This window comes from Pecten maximus, chromosome 8 (genome assembly GCF_902652985.1).
Source record: "Pecten maximus chromosome 8, xPecMax1.1, whole genome shotgun sequence".
NCBI classification, from domain to species: domain Eukaryota; kingdom Metazoa; phylum Mollusca; class Bivalvia; order Pectinida; family Pectinidae; genus Pecten; species Pecten maximus.
Genome location: NC_047022.1, coordinates 33,339,398 through 33,365,894, shown reverse-complemented (window position 1 = coordinate 33,365,894; position 26,497 = coordinate 33,339,398). Strand labels below are relative to the sequence as shown.

Below are 26,497 nucleotides of genomic sequence, written 5' to 3'. Positions count from 1 at the left end.
TTACAAATTCAATATTCCAAGCTTTCTTTTTTACTTCCGAATCGACACAGGTATATAGCGACTACGCTTACAGTGTAATTTTTCCATGTGCAAGAATTTGTTAGGACACATAGAAAAAAAGTACTTTGAGGTCGAATGTCGATTTATATTGTTCAATAAACGTCATACAAATAGCATGTGTTGATATAACTATTATCTTCATTATTTCTGTTTTCTATTTTTATCAATCTGCATGTGACAACAGGCAGTGCCAGTCATTAAATAGAAATCCCGGAGCAGTCAGTAGGACGGTGGTTTTAAATCATAACTGCAAATATAAGCAATGCTGGAATTAATTGTGAATTGATAAGTCATAATACGCAGGTAAACATACGTATCATTTTCCACTAGTGATAACGTTATCAACACTGAAACTAAACTAGCAATATCAGCTACATGTACTTATATATTACGGAAGTATTTGTACTTGGATTCCCCTAAAGTACAGACGATTGACGTTACCATAACAACATCCGGTGCCTCCATTAGACAAATGACAAAGGTACAGAATGATTGGACCCCGAGCTGTTAACTACACGTGATGATTTAAAACGATATGTAGATTCGGTTAAAGTTTACGATTTTATTTCAGTAAAATGAAAGTGAAATATATTACAAATCCAGAATCCGCATAGCATGAGAAGGGTAAGGAATACGGCTTTCAGACACATTCATAATTAAGATTTTATCATCGGATCTTTTAACACAAATACATTCATTACATATTAAACAGGTACAATAAAACTGTGTATTTAGATTAACAAGTAATTTTGAAAATGGAAAATGGTTTTCATGTATTTATTTGTTTTAAATTTTTTTCGACGAACAGGATAATATATTGTCAAAACATTTTTCGATAATAGATTAAATTTACATTTTCATAAAGCAAATGGGATCAAATAACATCAAAATTAATGTTTGGGTAGTAAACAGATCAGATAATTCAGACGAATTCAGTACAAAGGAAACGAATACTAGCTAGCTGGTTTCTACACTCGACAGCAAATTGTCACGGAAATGCCACAATAAGTGTTTTTAAAGCGATCATGCAGTGACATCAGAAAACGTGGTTTACATATCATTATGATAAAACAGAACGAAACCATTTAAACAAAGATGTATTTGATTAATAATCCAAATATACTATTTAACTTTTTATATTCCTTTTGGTTACAATTAAGTCAATTGCCAATACAACTTTACTGAAATGACGTTTTACACCTGATCCCGAAAACGAAGGTCGAGTGCATATCCTCAATTATCTCTTCCAATTATTGTTCCCTCGCAATGCCATCAATTAAAATGGCACAAATTGACCAACAGTTATTATAATTATACCATCAGCGAGGTTAATTTTATTTGTTTAACGTCCTATTAGCAGCCAGGGTCATTTAAGGCCGTGCAAGGTTTTGGAGATGGAGGAAAGCCGGAGTACACGGAGAAAAACCTGCAGCCTACGGTCAGTACCGGGCAATTTACCCACGTGGGTTTCCAACTCGCGACCCAGTGGTGGCGGGCTAGTGGTACAATGACGGTACACCTTAACCACTTGGCCACCTCCGCCCCAACCACCATCATCGAACATATTTCCTATATGAATCCGTGCCATAGTCTAAGTAGCTAGCATCCGAAAACATGACCTAAAAAGTCAGAAAACGAAGTTCAAGAGTCAATGTGTAGAAATTACCGGTTGTACATGTAGACAATAGAATTAGACGCTGTGATTTTCAGATGATCCAAGCTTCCTGAACACCATTCTTCACGATAAAAGAGAAATGGAAAACCAGCCGCACCCATTCGATTTTTGGGAATGGGTGGAATATCTACCAGGAATGTATAACCATTTATCGGAGCAGACTCACCACACAACCTTCCTTCTTCCCTTGGGAGGTTGAAATTGAGCGTTTGAAAACGAGGTCTTTTATCATTTTATGATGTACGTCAAAAGTTCTCGGCTACCTGCAACTGGGGGTCAACCCAAATAGATTTCCAGATACACTATAACGCCGCCCATTGAATAAGTAATAGCCGGTATTATTTTACATTTAAATGTGTACAGTTTTGGAAAAGTGGTTTAGTGGTAAATTGATTGGGCGACGGTGTTTTGATTCTCAAATCGGATGTGAAATGGTATGAAGATTACCCCCTGGACAATGTGGGCTTCGTTTGGTAGCCCGGTTTCCACCAACAGAATGGCATGTCCTGCGTTCCTATCAGGGAAAATGTATAAGATTGAGCCTCCATTCATTACTTTAGCCCCTAAGCGACACTGTTGTGTCCTAAAAAGTCCAAACAGCAGTATGATGCAGTTCAATTCATGTTGGCACTTCAATCTGTTTTGAAAGGTGCTAAGATATTTTGTCTTTTTTTGTAATATTTCGAAAGTGCTGTAAAATTTAAAAAAACAAATATAACATTGATTTTTATGGTGAGGAAGATGAAGAAATACATTATAAAAGCTGAAAGTATATACATACCTAGGTCTGGCCCAATATTGACATTCTCGGGTAGAACGTTTTCCCGACAAACCTACTTCGGACGGACGTATGGAGGACATCGCTTCGTCGCATAGATATAGTTAATATGTTACTACATTGTATGTAAATTTGATACGCGTCTTCTCCGGAATTTCAATTCAAAATATATATGGTAATCTTTTAACACATCTGTTGAAACTAGACTTACAACGGTAACATATTACCTAGACACATTTTAATCATCACAATGATCATGTACGTTAATTCTCCAAAACATTTTCTCAGTACCATGCATGTAAATGTGAGTGTGTGCCAAGTTCATCTTTACTTTCCTTTAATCTGGTCATAAAAGAAAAAATATTGGATTTCCATTAAATAATTTTGTTTTTGTTAGTTTTTTATCGTTTAACATCTCATTAACAGATATGGCTATTTAAGGATGACATCTGTGTCCACGATGTATGCGTGTGGTGAGAGCGTGTGCGTTTTCGGAGACTGTGATGTGTTCGTGATTGATGTCGACTTTATAGTGCTACCTCATTGAAGTATACCACCGAAGGCATCCAGCAGAACACCTCAACCGAATCATATTAAACTGACAGCGGGTGAAACAGTGGTCCTACTCCCAAAGCGTTAAACAGGAGCAGCAGCTACCATTTTTATATACTCTGGTATGTCTCGGTCAGGGGACAGACCCAAAGCCTTTCTCACATGGACGAACGCTCAACTGAAGGTCATAAGTGAGACAGCATCAAGGGAGGCATTAGGAAGAAGGAAGTTGTTCAGAATTAAAAGAAGAGATCAGATACCAAATTTAGTCGCCTCTTACGATCATGTGATGTGGACAGCAGGCACAATTCTTACGTCCTATCTGCAGGGCAAACATTTAAATAACAACGATTTGAGACATACATATACGATAAAGAATCTTAATACCAAGATTGTAGTATTGGTATGAAATGTACAACTTCTATATAAACACTTGTTTAGACTCGCATAGCCTCCTCCACACTCCTTTCGACATTCATGTGGATCTATAATCTTTACGTTGTAGAGTTATTTCTACGTCCTGATATTAGATATATCATAAATCAACATTAAATACCTCCGAAACGATTATGATTTTTAAGTCATATGTAAGCAAACGCATATCTCTTAACTCCTTGTCCTTGAATCGGAATGGTGACCGCTTCACACATTTGTCACAGTCTTACTTCTGTATACGCGGGGTACATCCACCTTGGTGATCCTTATATATGCATTCTTTACACTATTGTAGGACAACATTTAAAACAAAACAAAAAATGATTTAAATATGAACTTAAACATCATTGTTATTACTCCTTATTAGATGGACTAATATAAGGCGAACTATAGGTATTATTTTTGTTGCATAAGCTTGTTTGTGTGTCGTAATTACATTCTGTACAAATAAAATATACTTAAACTTTCGAAATAACCCTCAGTAAATAAATACATGTATGACGAAAATACTGTGAATGAACTGCGTTTTAATGTAACTTCAAAATGTAGAGTTCTTGAATATGTCATTGCGGTCATACGATGGCAGATACCACAAAATACAGTTCAATCATCAGCGTCCAATAATATGATAGTAAGTGAGTGTTGATGTAAGAGTTCTATAATTATGACAATAGGAAATTGATGACGTCACTTTCTAAATGATGAGGGGGTCAGAAGTGTTAACGTCAGCGATTTTTGCTAATTACCATACATACAGAATGTACATGTATATATCTGTATAGGCCTGTACGAAATCTGCAACGACGTTGCCAATCTTTACATTAGTACCATATTATTATAAACATTTATCAGCCCGCACCTAACTAATGTCTTAATGAACTCTACCTGACAGGTAATGGGGCACATATCATGTATCATTGTTATACTGCATCAGGTAACAGATGGGGGAAAAACTGGCGTTATATCACTGCATCATGCACAAGATGTTTACATCATAGACATGTGACATACCTAAACTTATTTTATCTTCGGTTAAGAAAACTGTCCAAAAATCAACATTTTACAAATACACAAATGTATTGTTGTTTACGTATTTCGGAGGATGTGGCGGTTCACGAAGGACTTGTAGAGGCATTGTGAGGTTTTCTCTCATAGGGAAGATGTTTCTGACTAGGAAAGGTTTGTGGTTTCCCCTTAGCGTGCTACTAATATGTACCGCTGTCGGGCGTGTGTGTTCTACCAAACAGGAGGACGATACGATAGGGAAAGCCTTCGGTAGTCTGTTTAAAGGTTGGTACGAGATTTGGAGATAAAATTTACTTAAATTGTATTTCGAATAAAACAATCTTATTGACATATTCCATTTGTAACTGATATACATATCTAAAATATTAATTACAATGACATGTAGACACTATGGTACTCTTTTCTTTAATCGATTGCATTGACATGGAATTATTTTTCCTATTGCGCCACTCATATATTTTTTTCATTGTTTGTGAACTTCAAAAAATACGTTTTATTTGTGATGTTGATACTTTTCATGTTCTTTTTTTTTTTACATTTTATGTCGCTTAGCTGTTTTAATTTATTTTATAGCACCTAATCAATTTTATGTTATTATAGATCAAATAAAGTTAATATTTTATTATTTTTAAGCAATACTTAGCGTGGTAAAGTCTCAATTTGAGGCGACAAAGGATTTTGTTCCCGGGATCGACACGACCAGCGGATCAACCAATCAAACAGACGTTAAGGTGGGTTGTTGTTTTTTTAACGTTTTACAGGTAAAATATGAACGACAAAAAACACTTCGTACAGAAAATTTAACATATATCAGCTTTCGTCATAATCATAATTTTGTTTTCGTAATATTGAAGTAAAATTCAAAAAAATACTACTCTAATCACTTTCCATTTCGTCTCGCGTGTTGTTATTTTTATCTATCTATTTCATTTATTTCATTTTCTAATCCAAATTCTCTGGGTTTTTTCTGACGTTGTTGTGTACTTACTTTATGACTGTTGAGTAGTACATGTATAACTTGTTTTGTACCTAAATCTTCTAGAATATGGGAGCTAATGACACTGGAGACACGCCTAATTACGATACCAAGGTGAGTGATACTTTATTCTACCATGTTTGCTATGTAACGCCAGTTTTGATTGGTTTAAAACCATGTATTATTTTCCAATAACCCACGCTCGTGCCAATAATACACGGTAGTGAGTCACGCTGTTACAATTTTATATATCTAATATTCACACAATTTATAAAAGGTTACTATAGCCGAGTGGGCTAATGGGTTAGTCTTTCAATAATTGTTTATTACGATGCGAGTTCGAATTTTACGGAGGCCCCCCCCCCCCCCCCTTTTTTTTTTTTTAATTTTTGTTTATCCTTTTTTTTCAAAATCAATGCCATATGATAGATGCTCTTGATCGTAGTACTGTATTGCCTGTATATTTCATCAACAAATAATGCAATACTCCAGAAATAAATTACAAGGTTTTCTCGGGGTTTGTTTGCTTTTTTTTCTATTAGAAAGAGGTCGATCTCAGAACTAAACATTACAATAGTAATGGTAGAATAGAAATAATCAACTTTGACTCGTGTATTGTGGCAGGATATACAACTCGGACTCGGATATTTTGCAATTTTAATTAATAACTCAGGCCTGCGGCCTTCGTTATTAATTTAATTGCAAAATATCCTCGTCCTCGTTGTATATCCTGCAACAATACACGAATCATCGTTAATTATTTCTTAAATAATCTCGGATAATGAGCATTATGGAGGTTTTAGATAATTTTAGAACAAAACATATCTAGGATAAGGAGAGGACGTTTCAAATTAATTTCACCTGCTATGACGTGACTTTGCAAGTCGATACTACAGATTTGACATATTCAAATGCTGTTGAAACAAAGGGCGTGAGGCTCTGGTAGTGGCTATGTTAGTTATATTTGCTGTACCGAGAGACAATTGGCTATATGCTTTGCTACACATTAATGAATAATATTCTGCAGTTATACAAATGTAACTTGATTAAGTCCTGTGCAACATACTGCGACAGTCCTTCAAGTGCAAGATTGCCGACATCTACTTAGTCTACTACTGATTGCTACGATTTTAAAATCGTCAACAAACATTGGACATGTTTGTGTGCTAATGCAAAGCAATTAAAAGATTACATATTCTTTGTCATTTTGATACCGCAAGCTAGCCAGACATGCTAACAATAATGTAACTACCATCACTGATCATCTATCACACGACAATTCACCTATAAAATATATAGAGGATATCTAACAGTATCTTAAGTAATACCAAATATATTTCACGAATAGAGCAAATATGTTGATATTTTCATGAGGGCGAAGCATGAGCAAAAAAAAAAAACATAAACATATTAGCCACAGGGGTGAAATATACTTTATATTAGGTTACTGTTAGATATTCTGTTTATTACATTTTTATTGCAAAATATACCGGAAAAGCTTTTAATTTTCCCCTTTGTTGTTTGTAAGCAGTGTATTGTTTGGTCAAATCTTAAAAAGTGATATTTTTCACTAGTGGAAAATATTGCTTTTAAAGAATGAATAGTTTTTGATATTTTACTGGTAAAAATGTAATAAAACACTTTTCGGAAAGTTTGCTCAAAATAACATAAATTTATACAGCATCTTTTGAGATGAAATTAATTGGGTACATATCATAACTCATTCGTTTATTTGGATAGTTGTTTTTGTTCTGACAGATGGGTATGCAAGTGGGAATGAAATCCAAGAACGTCTTCAAAAGTGAGGAATCGACTGACCTTCCTTCTATCGGTGGAGAGGATGTACCGTCCCCATCAGGCACAGGTCATAAAACATTTACCGAAGAATCCTATGACATCAATAAACCCACAATAGAACACACGGACCAAAGAGTGTCGGGGGAGGATATTCAAGAGCAAGTGTCAGATCAAGGAACTGGTGATATAGTGTCAAAATATAACGGTTCCCTAGAACAAAGTGATGAGAAGGCTCCAGGCAAAAGTCAAGTGCATGACGTTTCTTTCTCAGGTACGGAATCCATGAATCCAGAGAAGGGTCTACCGGGTTTTGGCGAAGTACAGGGAACGGATACGTGGCCGTACCAACTGGATGTTAAGGATATGTTGGGGGTCCTTGAACAAGAGATCACAGAGCCAGTCAGTGACTTCGAAAGCAAGACAACCAATGCTAACCAGGAAGTAGATGAAGCGGGGTATGTTCAAGCACATAACATGACACAAGCAGACGTTGCAAACACCGAGTCATCTGACAACCAAACCACTAACGATGACACAGAGCAAAATGTAATCACGCAAAACGCTAATCAGGATGCAGACAACATAACACCGATCCAGGAAGGAACCGGGTTATCTGACGTATTGGTAAATAATGTCGATAGCTCTATCACGAACGCTACAGGGTTGACTGATACTACTCTCGATGGGAATATTCCTGCAGACTTCAATGAGAAAACAGCGATTTCGTCTATTCAGAAGTTGTCAAACATTGACGGCGGAGAGGTCCGGCCATTCAAACCTAACGTAGGTGATGTAGTTCAGACAGTCGAGAAGGAGCTATACCAGCATGGGATATCTCCACCCAGTCAAGGTCATGATTATCTTGGGGATTTTGAATCAAACGGAGTTGCCGTCGATGAAACTCTTAAAGAGTCACACCTCACTACTGACAGCAAGCAGATGGACAGCACCGACAAAAAGAACGGACAGGCTAAAATGAATATTGAGGAAGTTCAGCCAGACAATACTGAGACTGGTAGTAAAGATAGTACATTTGATCAGAACTCTCCTAGTCCTGGAGAAACAAAAGGCACACAAGGATCTGAGGAATCCGATACGCTACTCCGGTTGGTTAATACTATATAATAAACAACGTCAGGGAAAACATGGGGGATCAACTGTATTCGAACTATCGAGAGCTGGGAGTGATTAAAAGTCGAGAGGCGAACATCATTAAAATGCTACATCAAAATCAGCTGGCTCATTTCACTATGTAACATTTATTTACAGAATCTACCAATATACAGGCCACTTTCTTTAATTTGTATATTTGTTACATAAATATATTTACATTTTAGTGGCAAAGCCACGATATAAACTAAGTAAACAGATTTGCAGTCTATGTGACCATAATTGACACCCAAAACGTGACATCAATCCATGCCGCGCATGAATATATTCACCCACCGGAACTACTTGTAACTAACGTAAATCGTTTTTTATGTTAATTAAAAAGTATCAAAAAGACATTTTATACAATATTGTTACACAAATAATAAAAAATATTTGAACAGACTATTTTTTTTCGTATTATTTCAATGCACTTCTTTGTTTGCCAATCTGCGCGTGATAAATGAATTTTGAAAAAATAGGCTGTTTATTTGTCGAACCCCATTGACGAAATCGCTGAATATTGGCATTTTTTATGCTAACTCAATTTTAATTTTCAAAAATAACAAAACGAATATGTCGAGAATGTAAATATAAGCATTAAACTTTTCTTTTTTTTTTTGTGTCTATGGTCGATATAGATGCCAGAGCTTTGCAAACAAACGTCATATTGTGCTTTAGCGCACAATATGACGTTTGTTTGCAAAGCTCTGGCATCTATATCGACCATAGACACCAAAAAAGACAGTTTAATCCTTAAATAAACCAAGTCGAAATAAAAATGACTTATGAAGACTATTTTATTCAAAACAAAAAATCTACATATCTAACAGATAAGATTAGATTCAATGCTAGTAATCCCAGCCATCAAACAGTATGGGTATACTGATGATGATATTCATCGCTTCCAAAAGATTCGTACATCTCAAAAACTGATGACGTCATTCTTACCGGGTAGAAACCTACCCGAATTCCCTACTGTTAAATAAGTTAATATTTACAGCTCTGGATGAATCAGAATTTAGAATATTGCACATAACAATTCATCTCTGAGGTCATTTATCATTTCATATCGGTCTATGTGGAAGAAGCTGTTGCCGCCTTTAGTCAGGTTTACTACTTGACTAGGGATCACTCTGTCTCCAACACCAATAATGTAGAAGTCAATTCCTTGGAAGACCATATATCTTTTCTCTTTCTTTGCTTTTAAAAGTTCAGAGGATTGCAGTTCTTTGTCCAAAAAGAGGACCCCCACTTTCCTCCTGGCGGTTTTCTTAAATTGAGGCGCATCTTCTTCATTGTGCTGTTGAAGGGTTCGGTGGCGGAGAGGAAGTTAAGTTGACGGTCTATTTCGTCCATGCTGTGTACATTGTCAATCAAGGCTTCGCCTCGGCGATCTGTATGACCACATCTACTACCGGAGATCACCGAGACGGTCATGCGCTGTGACATCTGTGAAAACTCAGCGAATAAATTGTGGATGAACTCGAGGATGAAATTGGTATTCTCCGTTCCAATAGCTGATATATCAAAGCCAAATACCATATTCACAGGACTCCTTGGAACACACACTGTGGAAAAGTGATATACAAGTTTTCATACTAAATATAAAAATCGTTTTGTTATGTGATATAGCTTTAATACATTGTACAAGAGACTCTGGTGAAAAGACCTTTCAAACATGCCGAACAATAAATACAAAATTGTATCAAAAGACTGGTTTTACATTCTAGGATTCGTCAGTGTTGCTAGGGACCAAAAGAGTGAGTGAACTTCTACGGCTTAGATTACAATGTATGACGTCACCGGTGTTCATATCGCTGAATGTGTACAGTAAAAATTATAGCAGAATGCATAATAAATGCTTTGACCTGCCTTTTTTGCTGGTGGGGTTATTCATTCTTTTTAACTTTTTATATAGGTTCTAATTCTAAATATCAGTTTATACTGGTATTCGAAAATCGGCAACATACACTGAAATAAGTTTATAAGCATCATTGATATTCTTCTTACCTCTGTCGCCGCTATCATTCATCACCGGTGGGGGTGTGGGGGCCGGAGTGGTGACAGGGGCCTCTATATCGATGGAAATATTGAAATAGAAAAATGTAAATAGAACAGCACTGATAAACAATCATCAACGGAATAATTTCAACAAAGTAAACACATTTGTTAAAACAAAAGGTCTAAAGAACCTGCATCACTCACATGGATACCAGATTTTAGATATCATGACAAAATAATTTTATGTAATATTTTCTTATTTTTCGAGCCAAAAATGCTAAATCATATTTAATTAGTAGCATCTTAATCTACAAGAGATATGTCCCTTTCATGTCACACTATCAGTACTGTGCTCTTCACGATTGGGGCAGAGAATTAACTAGTAGCGATTTAAAGGATATGTTGACGTACGATCGACGTACGATTGATAGCGGGCGCCAGACGGTTACGCATAATGACAGACAGTCTGATGTCCTATCATAATGTCAACATGTATAATTGAATAAAACAGAAATACAGTAAATATTGATAGCAAGATGTTGACAGCTTTCAACTTTTAGATCTACAGATTTGAATTATAAAATGCACAACAAATATAGTGCCTTAAGATATTTTCTTACAAGCCGTGTCTTACAAGTCGTATTTTACAAGCCGTATCAATATGTTAATGAAATACAAATATAATTAATATGAAAATATATAAGAACCAATGTTACAATACGTTTGCATGCTTTGTAGGCAAGTTTGGCTTTGATTGAGTTCAGCGCATCAAAGTTACGGATCTGGAACATGTAGTTCTCAGTTGGTTCACTGGCTATGTCTCTCAGTTCTTGTGTGTCGACGCTCTCCTGTAAAACATCAAACCACAACGCGTTCCGAAAGGCTGATTATTATTTTAATCATCATTGTAACAATATGCGGCATAAAGCTTAACAATACTAAACGCTTTGATTCAAAAGAATCAATCTGAAATATCTGTTAAGAACTGAATATTTTATTCGGGCATGCGGGGTTATATGTAGTTATTTCATGTAACATTTCTTTTAAACTCCCTCGATCGCTGTTGCCAGATTTCGGCGACAATCCCCGGGTTGACCAGTAGACAGCTGACTATAAACAGGCGAACGGTCAGAACATTTTTTAGAATAGTTTATCAAAAGATTTCTGAAACCTAGACCTTTAATATTAAATGAAATATAAACTATGATGTTTTGAAACAATATCTGAAATGTAGTCAAAGTAACTACTGTATCAATAGTTGTAGGCAATTCTTAATGTATGTATGTATTCAATCTGGGTGGTAGTCCGCACGGACGATATTTTTTGGATATGTAACCCTGATTGTGACTGTTCCATGATTAAGATATATGACAAGACGTACTTACATTGCCTCCTATTCCGATAACAAACACTGTTATTCCCCTTCGTTTGACTTCCATGGCTTCCTGTTTGGTCCTTGCCATGTTGTAAGACATTCCGTCCGTGAGGACTATCGCGATATGGGAGACTCCCGGTCTCATGACCCCCGGAACAAAGACTCTGTCCCAGAGACGATGCAAGGCATTAGCGGTGTGGGTGCCCCCACCCTGGTACAGAATGTTGTTTGGGGACAATCTCGCCAGCACCTCTTCTTTGTTTGTGATTTCACCAAGACCAATTTCCTCTATCACCTTCGTACTGCAGATGACAACAAATAGCGATCATATACAGAAGTCTTTTTATACCCGATTCATATTTACCGATTAGACACAGCACAGATCATCTACTTGGGAAAAAAGATGGCTTCCACGTTGATATTTGACGTGATAGCCATTACGATAGATCAATTTTTATTCCTAATGATTCCGACCAGCTTTGATTCATAACGCCATAACAAAGAGTGACAATTTCGCATCAACCTTTAACCTTATGACGTGTTATCAACTGACTCCTTGTGTAAGATTCATCGTATGATCCTAACATACGGATTACTTGTTTAAAAAAATGAACTTGACCGTTGACCTCAGTAATTTTACTTACGTTCAATTGACATGATTTCACTCTTACCAACTCATATTTGTAATGTCATAATAATGGTAGCATATGAGATGGAATGACCTTTTTCAATTTTTTTTTTTTTTTCAATTCCGTCCAATATTCCTTCAAGTTGTACAACTTTTGACCGAGACCTTTCACCTAATGATTACCACAGTGCGTGATATGTAGTATATGAAATGTTGGACTTTAGGATTATGTAAAATTTCCTATCTAACATTTGGCATCCGCATTTTACAGGCCCTAATTAAGCCAGTAATAAATTAAAAGCAGCTTATGCTCCTAGAAAATGTTAGCTTATATACAAAACTAACTATGCATTTCAATGTTTAGAACTGATTGAATGTGACGCCTACCTGAAGTTGATGACGCCTACACGCGTTCTGTTAGAGTTGACATCAAAGATGGAAACGACATCTCTGGTAAAATTGATCTCTTTCTTGAAGTCACCATAGATGATGCTACCGGAAGTGTCGAGAACGAACATGATATCCGCCGCTTTCCCGCCACATGCTACAGAAGTTACAAACGAATAAAAAAGAAGAAGAAATATTTAAGCAGTTTGATAAATTGGTTATCATATTATACACTTAGATCACTAAGTTTTGTAATTAAGTTGAGTTTTTCACATTATCTGAGCATATTCACGAAAAACACGAGCATGGCCAGGATGAAATGCGTTAATGATAGAACAAGATTACCGCAATACCATCAACATGTCTATTCTTCCTAGAGTTTTGAGACTGGGTTTATCGGGGGGGAAACAAGCAACAAAGTCTTTGTCAAATTGTCAATACCGAGTATTGAAGAAAAAAGTTTAAAGCTATCGAGGTTTTAATAGTATAATGAAAGGTCGGTGTGTCGTAAAATGACCTGTGTAAAGTTGAACTTGTTTAAAGTAATATGTGTTAAATTAATGTGTGTAATGTTAATATGTATGAAAAGTGGACATGTGTAAAGATGATGTGTAAAAGTTCGTTTGTGTAAAGTTGACCTGTGATATGTTGGTGGATGTTAAGTTGACGCTATGTTGCTGTGTGTAAAGTTGACGTGTGTTATGTTGGTGTGTTTAAGGCTTGTGTTTGTGATATTGATTTCTACTAACTTGGTTTGTGTGTAAAATTTATTTGTGCAAAGGCAATATGTATAAAGTAAATGTGTATAAACTTGCGGTGTGCAAAGTTAATGCGTTTAAAATTACCTTTCTGTAAAGTTGCAGTTTTTAAAGTTGACAATGTAAGTTAATGTGTGTAAGGTTGACAATGTACCGTTAATATTTCTAAGGTTGGCAATAGAAAGTTGCTGTGTGTAAGGTTGACAATGTAAAGTTAATGTGTCTAAGGTTGACAATGTAAAGTTAATGTGTGTAAGGTTGGCAATAGAAAGTTAATGTGTCTAAGGTTGACAATGTAAAGTTAATGTGTGTAAGGTTGACAATGTAAAGTTATGTGTCTAAGGTTGACAATGTAAAGTTAATGTGTGTAAGGTTGACAATGTAAAGTTAATGTGTCTAAGGTTGACAATGTAAAGTTAATGTGTGTAAGGTTGACAATGTAAAGTTATGTGTGTAAGGTTGACAATGTAAAGTTATGTGTCTAAGGCTGACAATGTAAAGTTATGTGTCTAAGGCTGACAATGTAAAGTTATGTGTCTAAGGTTGACAATGTAAAGTTAATGTGTCTAAGGTTGACAATGTAAAGTTAATGTGTGTAAGGTTGACAATGTAAAGTTAATGTGTGTAAGGTTGACAATGTAAAATTAATGTGTGTAAGGTTGACAATGTAAAGTTAGTGTCTAAGGTTGACAATGTAAAGTTATGTGTCTAAGGTTGACAATGTATAGTTAATGTGTCTAAGGTTGACAATGTATAGTTAATATGTCTAAGGTTGACAATGTAAAGTTAATGTGTCTAAGGTTGACAATGTAAAGTTAATGTGTCTAAGGTTGACAATGTAAAGTTATGTGTCTAAGGTTGACAATGTAAAGTTGCTGTGTCTAAGGTTGACAATGTAAAGTTAATGTGTGTAAGGTTGACAATGTAAAGTTATGTGTCTAAGGTTGACAATGTAAAGTTAATGTGTGTAAGGTTGGCAATGCAAAGTTAATGTGTCTAAGGTTGACAATGTAAAGTTAATGTGTGTAAGGTTGACAATGTAAAGTTAATGTGTCTAAGGTTGACAATGTAAAGTTAATGTGTGTAAGGTTGACAATGTATAGTTAATGTGTCTAAGGTTGACAATGTAAAGTTAATGTGTGTAAGGTTGACAATGTATAGTTAATGTGTCTAAGGTTGACAATGTAAAGTTAATGTGTCTAAGGTTGACAATGTATAGTTAATGTGTCTAAGGTTGACAATGTAAAATTAATGTGTGTAAGGTTGACAATGTAAAGTTAATGTGTCTAAGGCTGACAATGTATAGTTAATGTGTCTAAGGTTGACAATGTAAAGTTAATGTGTCTAAGGTTGACAATGTAAAGCTATGTGTCTAAGGCTGACAATGTAAAGTTATGTGTGTAAGGTTGACAATGTATAGTTAATGTGTCTAAGGTTGACAATGTAAAGTTATGTGTGTAAGGTTGACAATGTATAGTTAATGTGTCTAAGGTTGACAATGTACAGTTAATGTGTCTAAGGTTGACAATGTATAGTTAATGTGTCTAAGGTTGACAATGTAAAGTTGCTGTGTCTAAGGTTGACAATGTAAAGTTAATGTGTGTAAGGTTGACAATGTAAAGTTAATGTGTGTAAGGTTGGTAATGTAAAGTTATGTGTCTAAGGTTGACAATGTAAAGTTATGTGTCTAAGGTTGACAATGTAAAGTTAATGTGTGTAAGGTTGACAATGTAAAGTTAATGTGTCTAAGGTTGACAATGTAAAGTTAATGTGTCTAAGGTTGACAATGTATAGTTATGTGTGTAAGGTTGACAATGTAAAGTTATGTGTGTAAGGCTGACAATGTATAGTTAATGTGTCTAAGGTTGACAATGTAAAGTTGCTGTGTCTAAGGTTGACAATGTAAAATTAATGTGTGTAAGGTTGACAATGTAAAGTTAATGTGTCTAAGGTTTACAATGTAAAGTTATGTGTCTAAGGTTGACAATGTAAAGTTAATGTGTGTAAGGTTGACAATGTAGTTAATGTGTGTAAGGTTGACAATGTATAGTTAATGTGTCTAAGGTTGACAATGTAAAGTTAATGTGTCTAAGGTTGACAATGTAAAGTTAATGTGTGTAAGGTTGACAATGTAAAGTTAATGTGTCTAAGGTTGACAATGTAAAGTTAATGTGTGTAAGGTTGACAATGTAAAGTTAATGTGTCTAAGGTTGACAATGTAAAGTTAATGTGTGTAAGGTTGACAATGTAAAGTTAATGTGTCTAAGGTTGACAATGTAAAGTTATATGTGTAAGGTTGACAATGTAAAGTTAATGTGTCTAAGGTTGACAATGTAAAGTTAATGTGTCTAAGGTTGACAATGTAAAGTTAATGTGTGTAAGGTTGACAATGTAAAGTTATGTGTGTAAGGTTGACAATGTAAAGTTATGTGTGTAAGGTTGACAATGTAAAGTTAATGTGTGTAAGGTTGACAATGTAAAGTTAATGTGTCTAAGGTTGACAATGTACAGTTAATGTGTGTAAGGTTGGCAATAGAAAGTTAATGTGTCTAAGGTTGACAATGTAAAGTTGCTGTGTCTAAGGTTGACAATGTAAAGTTAATGTGTGTAAGGTTGACAATGTAAAGTTATGTGTCTAAGGTTGACAATGTAAAGTTAATGTGTGTAAGGTTGGCAATGCAAAGTTAATGTGTCTAAGGTTGACAATGTAAAGTTAATGTGTGTAAGGTTGACAATGTAAAGTTAATGTGTCTAAGGTTGACAATGTAAAGTTAATGTGTGTAAGGTTGACAATGTATAGTTAATGTGTCTAAGGTTGACAATGTAAAGTTAATGTGTGTAAGGTTGACAATGTATAGTTAATGTGTCTAAGGTTGACAATGTAAAGTTAATGTGTCTAAGGTTGACAATGTATAGTTAATGTGTCTAAGGTTGACAATGTAAAATTAATGTGTGTAAGGTTGACAATGTAAAGTTAATGTGTCTAAGGCTGACAATGTATAGTTAATGTGTCTAAGGTTGACAATGTAAAGTTAATGTGTCTAAGGTTGACAATGTAAAGCTATGTGTCTAAGGCTGACAATGTAAAGTTATGTGTGTAAGGTTGACAATGTATAGTTAATGTGTCTAAGGTTGACAATGTAAAGTTATGTGTGTAAGGTTGACAATGTATAGTTAATGTGTCTAAGGTTGACAATGTACAGTTAATGTGTCTAAGGTTGACAATGTATAGTTAATGTGTCTAAGGTTGACAATGTAAAGTTGCTGTGTCTAAGGTTGACAATGTAAAGTTAATGTGTGTAAGGTTGACAATGTAAAGTTAATGTGTGTAAGGTTGGTAATGTAAAGTTATGTGTCTAAGGTTGACAATGTAAAGTTATGTGTCTAAGGTTGACAATGTAAAGTTAATGTGTGTAAGGTTGACAATGTAAAGTTAATGTGTCTAAGGTTGACAATGTAAAGTTAATGTGTCTAAGGTTGACAATGTATAGTTATGTGTGTAAGGTTGACAATGTAAAGTTATGTGTGTAAGGCTGACAATGTATAGTTAATGTGTCTAAGGTTGACAATGTAAAGTTGCTGTGTCTAAGGTTGACAATGTAAAATTAATGTGTGTAAGGTTGACAATGTAAAGTTAATGTGTCTAAGGTTTACAATGTAAAGTTATGTGTCTAAGGTTGACAATGTAAAGTTAATGTGTGTAAGGTTGACAATGTAGTTAATGTGTGTAAGGTTGACAATGTATAGTTAATGTGTCTAAGGTTGACAATGTAAAGTTAATGTGTCTAAGGTTGACAATGTAAAGTTAATGTGTGTAAGGTTGACAATGTAAAGTTAATGTGTCTAAGGTTGACAATGTAAAGTTAATGTGTGTAAGGTTGACAATGTAAAGTTAATGTGTCTAAGGTTGACAATGTAAAGTTAATGTGTGTAAGGTTGACAATGTAAAGTTAATGTGTCTAAGGTTGACAATGTAAAGTTATATGTGTAAGGTTGACAATGTAAAGTTAATGTGTCTAAGGTTGACAATGTAAAGTTAATGTGTCTAAGGTTGACAATGTAAAGTTAATGTGTGTAAGGTTGACAATGTAAAGTTATGTGTGTAAGGTTGACAATGTAAAGTTATGTGTGTAAGGTTGACAATGTAAAGTTAATGTGTGTAAGGTTGACAATGTAAAGTTAATGTGTCTAAGGTTGACAATGTACAGTTAATGTGTCTAAGGTTGACAATGTAAAGTTAATGTGTCTAAGGTTGACAATGTAAAGTTATGTGTGTAAGGTTGACAATGTAAAGTTGTCGTGTGTAAGGTTGACAATGTAAAGTTATGTGTGTAAGGTTGACAATGTAAAGTTGTCGTGTGTAAGGTTGACAATGTAAAGTTAATGCGTGTAAGGTTGACAATGTAAAGTTAATGCGTGTAAGGTTGACAATGTAAAGTTGCTGTGTCTAAGGTTGACAATGTAGTTAATGTGTGTAAGGTTGACAATGTAAAGTTAATATGTGTAAGGTTGACAATGTAAAGTTGCTGTGTGTAAGGTTGACAATGTAAAGTTAATGTGTCTAAGGTTGACAATGTAAAGTTAATGTGTCTAAGGTTGACAATGTAAAGTTGCTGTGTCTAAGGTTGACAATGTAAAGTTGCTGTGTCTAAGGTTGACAATGTAAAGTTAATGTGTCTAAGGTTGACAATGTAAAGTTGCTGTGTCTAAGGTTGACAATGTAAAGTTGCTGTGTGTAAGGTGACAATGTAAAGTTGCTGTGTCTAAGGTTGACAATGTAAAGTTATGTGTCTAAGGTTGACAATGTAAAGTTATGTGTGTAAGGTTGACAAAGTAAAGTTAATGTGTGTAAGGTTGACAATGTAAAGTTAATGTGTGTAAGGTTGACAATGTATAGTTATGTGTGTAAGGTTGACAATGTACAGTTAATGTGTCTAAGGTTGACAATGTAAAGTTATGTGTGTAAGGTTGACAATGTAAAGTTATGTGTCTAAGGTTGACAATGTAAAGTTATGTGTGTAAGGTTGACAAAGTAAAGTTAATGTGTGTAAGGTTGACAATGTAAAGTTAATGTGTGTAAGGTTGACAATGTATAGTTATGTGTCTAAGGTTGACAATGTAAAGTTAATGTGTCTAAGGTTGACAATGTAGTTAATGTGTGTAAGGTTGACAATGTATAGTTATGTGTCTAAGGTTGACAATGTAAAGTTAATATGTCTAAGGTTGACAATGTAGTTAATGTGTGTAAGGTTGACAATGTAAAGTTAATGTGTGTAAGGTTGACAATGTAAAGTTAATATGTGTAAGGTTGACAATGTAAAGTTGCTGTGTGTAAGGTTGACAATGTAAAGTTAATCTGTCTAAGGTTGACAATGTAAAGTTAATGTGTGTAAGGTTGACAATGTAAAGTTAATGTGTCTAAGGTTGACAATGTAGTTAATGTGTGTAAGGTTGACAATGTATAGTTATGTGTCTAAGGTTGACAATGTAAAGTTAATATGTCTAAGGTTGACAATGTAGTTAATGTGTGTAAGGTTGACAATGTAAAGTTAATGTGTGTAAGGTTGACAATGTAAAGTTAATATGTGTAAGGTTGACAATGTAAAGTTGCTGTGTGTAAGGTTGACAATGTAAAGTTAATGTGTCTAAGGTTGACAATGTAAGTTAATGTGTGTAAGGTTGACAATGTAAAGTTAATGTGTCTAAGGCTGACAATGTAAAGTTATGTGTCTAAGGTTGACAATGTAAAGTTAATGTGTCTAAGGCTGACAATGTAAAGTTAATATGTGTAAGGTTGACAATGTAAAGTTGCTGTGTGTAAGGTTGACAATGTAAAGTTAATGTGTCTAAGGTTGACAATGTAAAGTTAATGTGTCTAAGGTTGACAATGTAAAGTTAATGTGTGTAAGGTTGACAATGTAAGTTAATGTGTGTAAGGTTGACAATGTAAAGTTAATGTGTCTAAGGTTGACAATGTAAAGTTAATGTGTGTAAGGTTGACAATGTAAGTTAATGTGTGTAAGGTTGACAATGTAAGTTAATGTGTGTAAGGTTGACAATGTAAAGTTGCTGTGTCTAAGGTTGACAATGTAAAGTTAATGTGTGTAAGGTTGACAATGTAAAGTTAATGTGTGTAAGGTTGACAATGTAAAGTTAATGTGTCTAAGGTTGACAATGTAAAGTTAATGTGTGTAAGGTTGACAATGTAAAGTTGCTGTGTGTAAGGTTGACAATGTAAAGTTAATGTGTGTAAGGTTGACAATGTAAAGTTAATGTGTCTAAGGTTGACAATGTAAAGTTAATGTGTGTAAGGTTGACAATGTAAGTTAATGTGTGTAAGGTTGACAATGTAAAGTTGCTGTGTCTAAGGTTGACAATGTAAAGTTAATGTGTGTAAGGTTGACAATGTAAAGTTATGTGTGTAAGGTTGACAATGTAAAGTTAATGTGTGTAAGGTTGACAATGTAAAGTTAATGTGTCTAAGGTTGACAATGTAAAGTTAATGTGTGTAAGGTTGACAATGTAAAGTTGCTGTGTGTAAGGTTGACAATGTAAAGTTAATATGTGTAAGGTTGACAATGTAAAGTTAATATGTGTAAGGTTGACAATGTAAAGTTATGTGTCTAAGGTTGACAATGTAAAGTTATGTGTGTAAGGTTGACAATGTAAAGTTAATATGTGTAAGGTTGACAATGTAAAGTTAATGTGTGTAAGGTTGACAATGTAAAGTTAATGTGTGTAAGGTTGACAATGTAAAGTTAATGTGTGTAAGGTTGACAATGTAAAGTTAATGTGTGTAAGGTTGACAATGTAAAGTTAATGTGTCTAAGGTTGACAATGTAAAGTTAATGTGTGTAAGGTTGGCAATGTAAAGTTAATATGTCTAAGGTTGACAATGTAAAGTTATGTGTGTAAGGTTGACAATGTAAAGTTAATGTGTCTAAGGTTGACAATGTAAAGTTAATGTGTCTAAGGTTGACAATGTAAAGTTAATATGTCTAAGGTTGACAATGTAAAGTTAATGTGTGTAAGGTTGACAATGTTAAGTTAATGTGTGTAAGGTTGACAATGTAAGTTAATGTGTGTAAGGTTGACAATGTAAAGTTAATGTGTCTAAGGCTGACAATGTAAAGTTAATGTGTCTAAGGCTGACAATGTAAAGTTAATGTGTCTAAGGCTGACAATGTAAAGTTAATGTGTGTAAGATTGACAATGTATAGTTAATGTGTGTAAGGTTGACAATGTAAAGTTAATGTGTGTAAGGTTGACAATGTAAAGTTAATGTGTCTAATGTTGACAATGTAAAGTTAATGTGTGAGAAGTGTTACATTGTAAATTGTCTTCGAACATGAGGCAATATGAAAGACATATTTCACATTAAAACACGTTTATAAATACGCTAATAGAATCCACACAATGACTACCAAAAGAATGAGAATAGGGATTCCAAAATAAAGGAATACAGCATCAAATGAAAAGGGGATTCCAAGACAAAAGGAAATACTTCTTCAAAAGCAAATGGGGATATATAAATATATTGTAAAAGGAAATACATCATCAAAAATGAAGGGGATTCCAAATGAAAACGAAATTTGAAAAAATCGGGCAAAAACAAAAAATGCGAAGATAGTTAAACAACACAGATTACCGACATAGTAACGAAATCATGACTCAAACTAAAAATACAGGACAAAATATCAATAATTATTTGCCCAAATGATTTACACTGAGACTGAGAGATAGAAAGAGAATACGACCATGTGCTCCGAAAGAGTAAGCGTCTTCTGCTTCATCGATGACACCATACAAATCTGTGTCAACTCCGGGTTAGGTCATAAGTTCATAGGAGAATTGGTGTGGTGATAACAGTACCAATAGGCAAGACAATTTCAAAAGCGAGAACAAAAGAATGCTCAAAATACGGAATAAAAATTATAAAAGACAAACAATTTTCATTATAAACATGTTAAGACTAGCGGAAAAAACGTTATGGCAACATTATTTATCCAAGAAAGTTTACATATATATATACAGGCAAAAAAAAAGAGAAAAAAGAAAAAAAAAAAAAAAAAACGTCCTGAGCAATTACAAAAATAAAGCACAAAACTACTTACTTTGACGTACTCAAAGTTTAATTAGTAGTATTGAAGCAGCCACATTATTGACTCTACATCTAGTTCATTATAATAGAAAAGGTAATTAGCGTAATTAGAATTTAACGCAACATTTCCCGTTCAAAAGCTGCAAAATTACACTTCTGCTAAAAGTGGACTGTGCCAGTAAGAGCTACCCACTTACCTTCAATTCCCGAATCACTAGACCCGTCTACGTACTGAAACATATGATGTAAATCTAGCTGTTATGAACACCGTGAGTAAAGCAATGTAAGTCAATAATAAAACCTTTCATTCATACAGTATTTCATTTCAGCATCACATTCTGTTTTACTAGGCTCTATTTGTACGTGTAATCAAACTGACCCAATATGGAACACGGTCGCTATCGCGACGAGGGACGTGCAACAAATCTCTGATTAAATGTATATGTCAGTCACTTATGTGACAGGACTGAATTATCTAACATCAGAAAGGATACTACATTGATTTTCCTAATTCAGGACGATCTCGTGATACAGTAAATATCATTTTCTTTTCGTACTTTGGTTGTGCACTTTGATGCTAGCTTGTTTGTTCCCGGAGAATTATCAACCGTGAACAGCCAGAATCATTCTGAGCGGTTTTCTTTGTAGCAGATGATAGCTGCCTGGACACTGAACAAAATATGGGAGGCCTCCGCGTGTACTTCGATACTGATTTGCATTACTCTGTCTATTGTTAGGTTTCGTCTCCCCGCCTAATACTACCCAGACCAATTAAGGTTAGTTGTTTGCCCTAGAACACAACCACGACAGCAAACAACGGTCCATGGCCCCAGCTTCCTGCGAAAAATCAGCCCCGAGTAGGAATTGACCTTTTGACCTTGGAATAATTACGATATGTACGTCTGTAGCCAGTAATGTCATGTACAGTAAATAATGCATTAACATTACAGACCTGATTTCTAATAAAGTATATACAGGCAAAGGTTGGCAAGCTTATTGAATAACTAAAATAAATTTTGGGTGGGATCATGTTTTCATTACCAAAAAAATGCTATTAAGATTATTTTCGCTAATTTAGCGATTGACATGACCTCGATTTTCTTTTGAAGAAACTCGAGGTGTTTGTATACGCCTCTCTTCCTACTTGTATGGTGTTCTGAAAGGCGGTCTTAAGGAGAAGCAACACGTTCGATTAGATGTAATCATCAAAGTGACTTTCAAAGGAAAAGATTACTTTCAAATATTGTATTTAATTCAGCTTTTATGTGGAGATATGTTAAACGATATCATTTCCATCGTCTATGTTTCTTTTTCGAAACAGGCACATACAATGTTACGAAAACCAAAGCGACTAATTTACATTAATGGTCTTCATTTAACGCCCTACAAACACTTTTAAATTCCGAAAGTTTCGCTAGCGTAGACATCATGAGGCATAGAACAGTTAGCACACCAGAGCAAAATAGAAACCAAACTGACGTCACCATATTCCTCACAGAGGTGAAACTAGTTAAGCTTGAAGTGTAAAGTATTAAAATCATCGCGGCATCCTTTATTCTCCATTTAAACACAGAAGAGTATACTGTTCGCTATTGATTTCCATGACAAAGACTTCATGTCAAAAACGAAGTAAGCTAACGCGTTCGCATTAAATTATTCTTAACATGTTATAATGTCTAAAATTGTTATTTTGACATATTTAAATAGCATTAAATGTTACATCTTTACGAGGCTAACTACGAATGTTTCGGCATATCTTGGTTTTTAATATGATCAGCCTTCATGGATATAGTTCACGGTAAAAACAATGGAATACCTTATGTTATACATACATGTACACTTATATCTACATGTAGCGCCGCTGTCTTCCGTTACCGAATGTTAATTTGGGCTGTACATTATTGCGTTTTAGAGAGCACTATGGTTCGATAGTGTTTTCGAGGGATGTCATCGTACACAAGTAGTCCTATAATATAAGACTTTGAAGGTTCATATCGTGATTTTTTACGTTAATTATCGGGTATTTACATTTTTGTTATTTGTCGAACCTCGGAGTCTTATCGATAGTTGCAAAAAACGCGGAGTAAATCACCCGCAGATATCGGCCGATAAGTCAAATACACATACAACGCAATGGTACAAAGACTGTGAAAAAAACACCATCTGGGACGGTGTCGTTTCGTATGAGTATTCCGGAAAATATATGCAACACACACTTTTTCAAACAATATGGCGGCATAGTTTGTTTGCCGATGAATTCATTCTAATGAATAAATCTGCTTAATGTCAACAAAAGGTGGGTAAATGCTCTTAGATACACATTAAATTTGTTTTTGATGTTTATTAAATAGAATAAACCACCATATGATAGAGCTCTACAGAGGCAGAGCTAATGTTCTTTGTTTTAACATATACGACTTTAAATAAATCTTCTTGTATCTTGTATCTTGCAACTATCGATAAGACTTCGAGGTTCGACAAATTACAAAAATGTAAATATCCGACAATAAACGTAAAAAATCATGATACAAACCTTGGAAGTCATATATTATAGGACTAGGTACATAAGCCCAAGACGAGGGTAATATTTCATCTCGAGACGACAACACGATCAGACCAAATTAAATGCCCTCAAAAGAAGGCAATATTGTTTTAGTACATCACACTTACATTAACATCGCAAATATCAATATTCAAATGAACTTTTCACCACCGGAGAGCCTTTCAGCGTCAATCACAACAGTAACAACGACATCCAAATAGATTCACGTTCAATATTGTGCCAAATTTTATAGTGCCCGGAGGAGGACCGAGGACCGGGCACTTCCGCCTGATAGTACCAATATGTGTAGCCAATGGAAAGTCAGTATTCTATCATGTGGTGTACAAAGAGCGCATAAATGTAGTCTAGATCACATGACGTTAGTGTTACGCCATTTTGATCAACGTCGCGGAAATGCTTCACTAAGCGTTGCGAATGATTACAACGCAGCAAAGATTCGGATTAAAAACGATATTTAATTCGTTACAATTACCAATCGTAACTACTCGGCCATTTCCGTGAACGACAATTTTTTTTTTTAAAGGCCGAGAGTGTTCCGAATGTACAATTACGTCATTTTGGCGCTATGTTAGTCATTGTCATGGAAAGGCTTTGCACTCTGTGTTGGATTGGTTGAGAATTAATCTCAGAAATGAATGTGATTCCTACAAATGTGCATGGGTGAAAATGAAGCACACGTTTATTTAAGAAAGACAGATTTAAATATTAGTGAATGTAAATAGAGCAATTAAACGCTTATTAGATTGCATTAATTGTTAATATAAATGCAATCTGGATGACAAATAAATATTCATGGCACTTAAACAATCTATTTGTATGTCATCAACATTGCATTTATATTGACAATGAATACAATCAACAAATGTTTAATTGTTAAATAAAAGACAAAAACACGAAGCATACTAAATATGCAGAGAACGGCAAAAAAGAAGCACTGATAATCGTTCAAAATTGTTTCTTTTTGTGGAATAAAATATTTCGATCATAAAGTTTAGGAGCTATAATGTTGTTCCTTCTGCGTCTAAATTTGTTTTTTATGCAATGCAATAATTCTAAATTAAATGAATCACTAATATTAGAAGGGACGGCATCTTCTCAAAAAACGACTAGGTCATATTTGTGTATCCGTTATTTTCCGTCGTTCATATACGTAATAAACCAACTTACCTTCAGCAGATGTAAAATGCACACCAGTAAAATGTGCGAATCCATTATGATGTCTCTGAACGAAAAAAAAATACTTCAATAAACCCTGGTTTATATGGTCGAAGCTAAAACTAGCAATCAACAGTTGAAGTGTACTTTGACAATGTCCAGGACAGTCTGTGCCTCCTTATACTAAATTACCAAGGCCGTGACGTTAAGGCAATTCAAACGAGGCCGAAACTGTACGAAGCTCGCCGCGGTGAAAACTGCGCAAAACTATCACGCGCTGTAGAATTTAACAGGCCAAACCGTCCAGAGCTCACAAAAATTATTATAAATATTCATGTAAAAATTTCGATCGACTCCAATGCCACATCATTTAATCTAATAATGTAACTTCCGATGATGTATTACTATACCGTCCTTCATTAGTGATCTAACTCCACCTATAACCCCCAGGGACTCTCCTCATCCTAGGTCTGAGCCGGCCGTTCTGTATCCACGGCAACCATAGCATCAACAGCTGACCTTTCGTTTCCATGGCATGACCCCTCTTACAAAACAGGAAATTAAATATAGACGTATCCAGAACTACCATGTCGTCAGAGTCCCCTGCCTCGGTATGATCTAGAAATAATGTGACAAGACAAAAACAACCAATCATGCCGCCGGCGAAATAAAACTAATTGTTTACAAATGTGCCGCTTTCCTTAATGACGCAGTAATTTTATCAGCTTAATCATCTATTTTATTATCAAGTATCAGACATTGACGAACTAGTAAATGGACATTCTCGATTACTTCTCATTTATAAAATTACTGGCGTTAGCTTAACATTAGCAACGAATACTGAACACTGCCTACTGTTTATAACAGATTGATTGACTACTTTATATCGAGATTATACATTATTTACACAAGCCTGTGTAAAGGCAATATATGGGAACAACAAAGACTAATATTGTGATATCTAAATTATTTCAACCGGTGCTTTGAAATAACTAAATACAGCTTCGCACAAAAATATATTAATGGAACATTTTTGTGAATTGTAAGGTACAGTAACTTAAATAATCCCAAACAACGA

The 26,497-nt window shown here is 34.8% G+C and overlaps 2 protein-coding genes across 2 annotated transcripts; one reads left to right on the top strand and one right to left on the bottom strand.

Annotated features, from left to right (window-relative positions):
* The first annotated feature begins 4,583 nt into the window (after nt 1-4,583).
* LOC117332404 lies at nt 4,584-8,669 on the top strand. Its single transcript, XM_033891288.1, has 4 exons — nt 4,584-4,790; nt 5,160-5,257; nt 5,569-5,616; nt 7,261-8,669. The coding sequence occupies exons 1-4, from the start codon at nt 4,661-4,663 to the stop codon at nt 8,422-8,424; spliced, it is 1,440 nt and encodes a 479-aa protein (XP_033747179.1). The 5' UTR covers nt 4,584-4,660; the 3' UTR covers nt 8,425-8,669.
* Nucleotides 8,670-9,230: 561 nt separating this feature from the next.
* LOC117333424 (collagen alpha-1(XXII) chain-like) lies at nt 9,231-25,791 on the bottom strand. Its single transcript, XM_033892712.1, has 7 exons — nt 25,432-25,791; nt 21,899-21,932; nt 12,843-12,999; nt 11,838-12,129; nt 11,174-11,300; nt 10,462-10,524; nt 9,231-10,019 (listed from the first exon to the last, which is right to left on the bottom strand). Exons 1-7 carry the CDS (start codon nt 25,474-25,476, stop codon nt 9,655-9,657), a joined length of 1,083 nt encoding a protein of 360 aa, XP_033748603.1. The 5' UTR covers nt 25,477-25,791; the 3' UTR covers nt 9,231-9,654.
* Nucleotides 25,792-26,497: the final 706 nt, after the last annotated feature.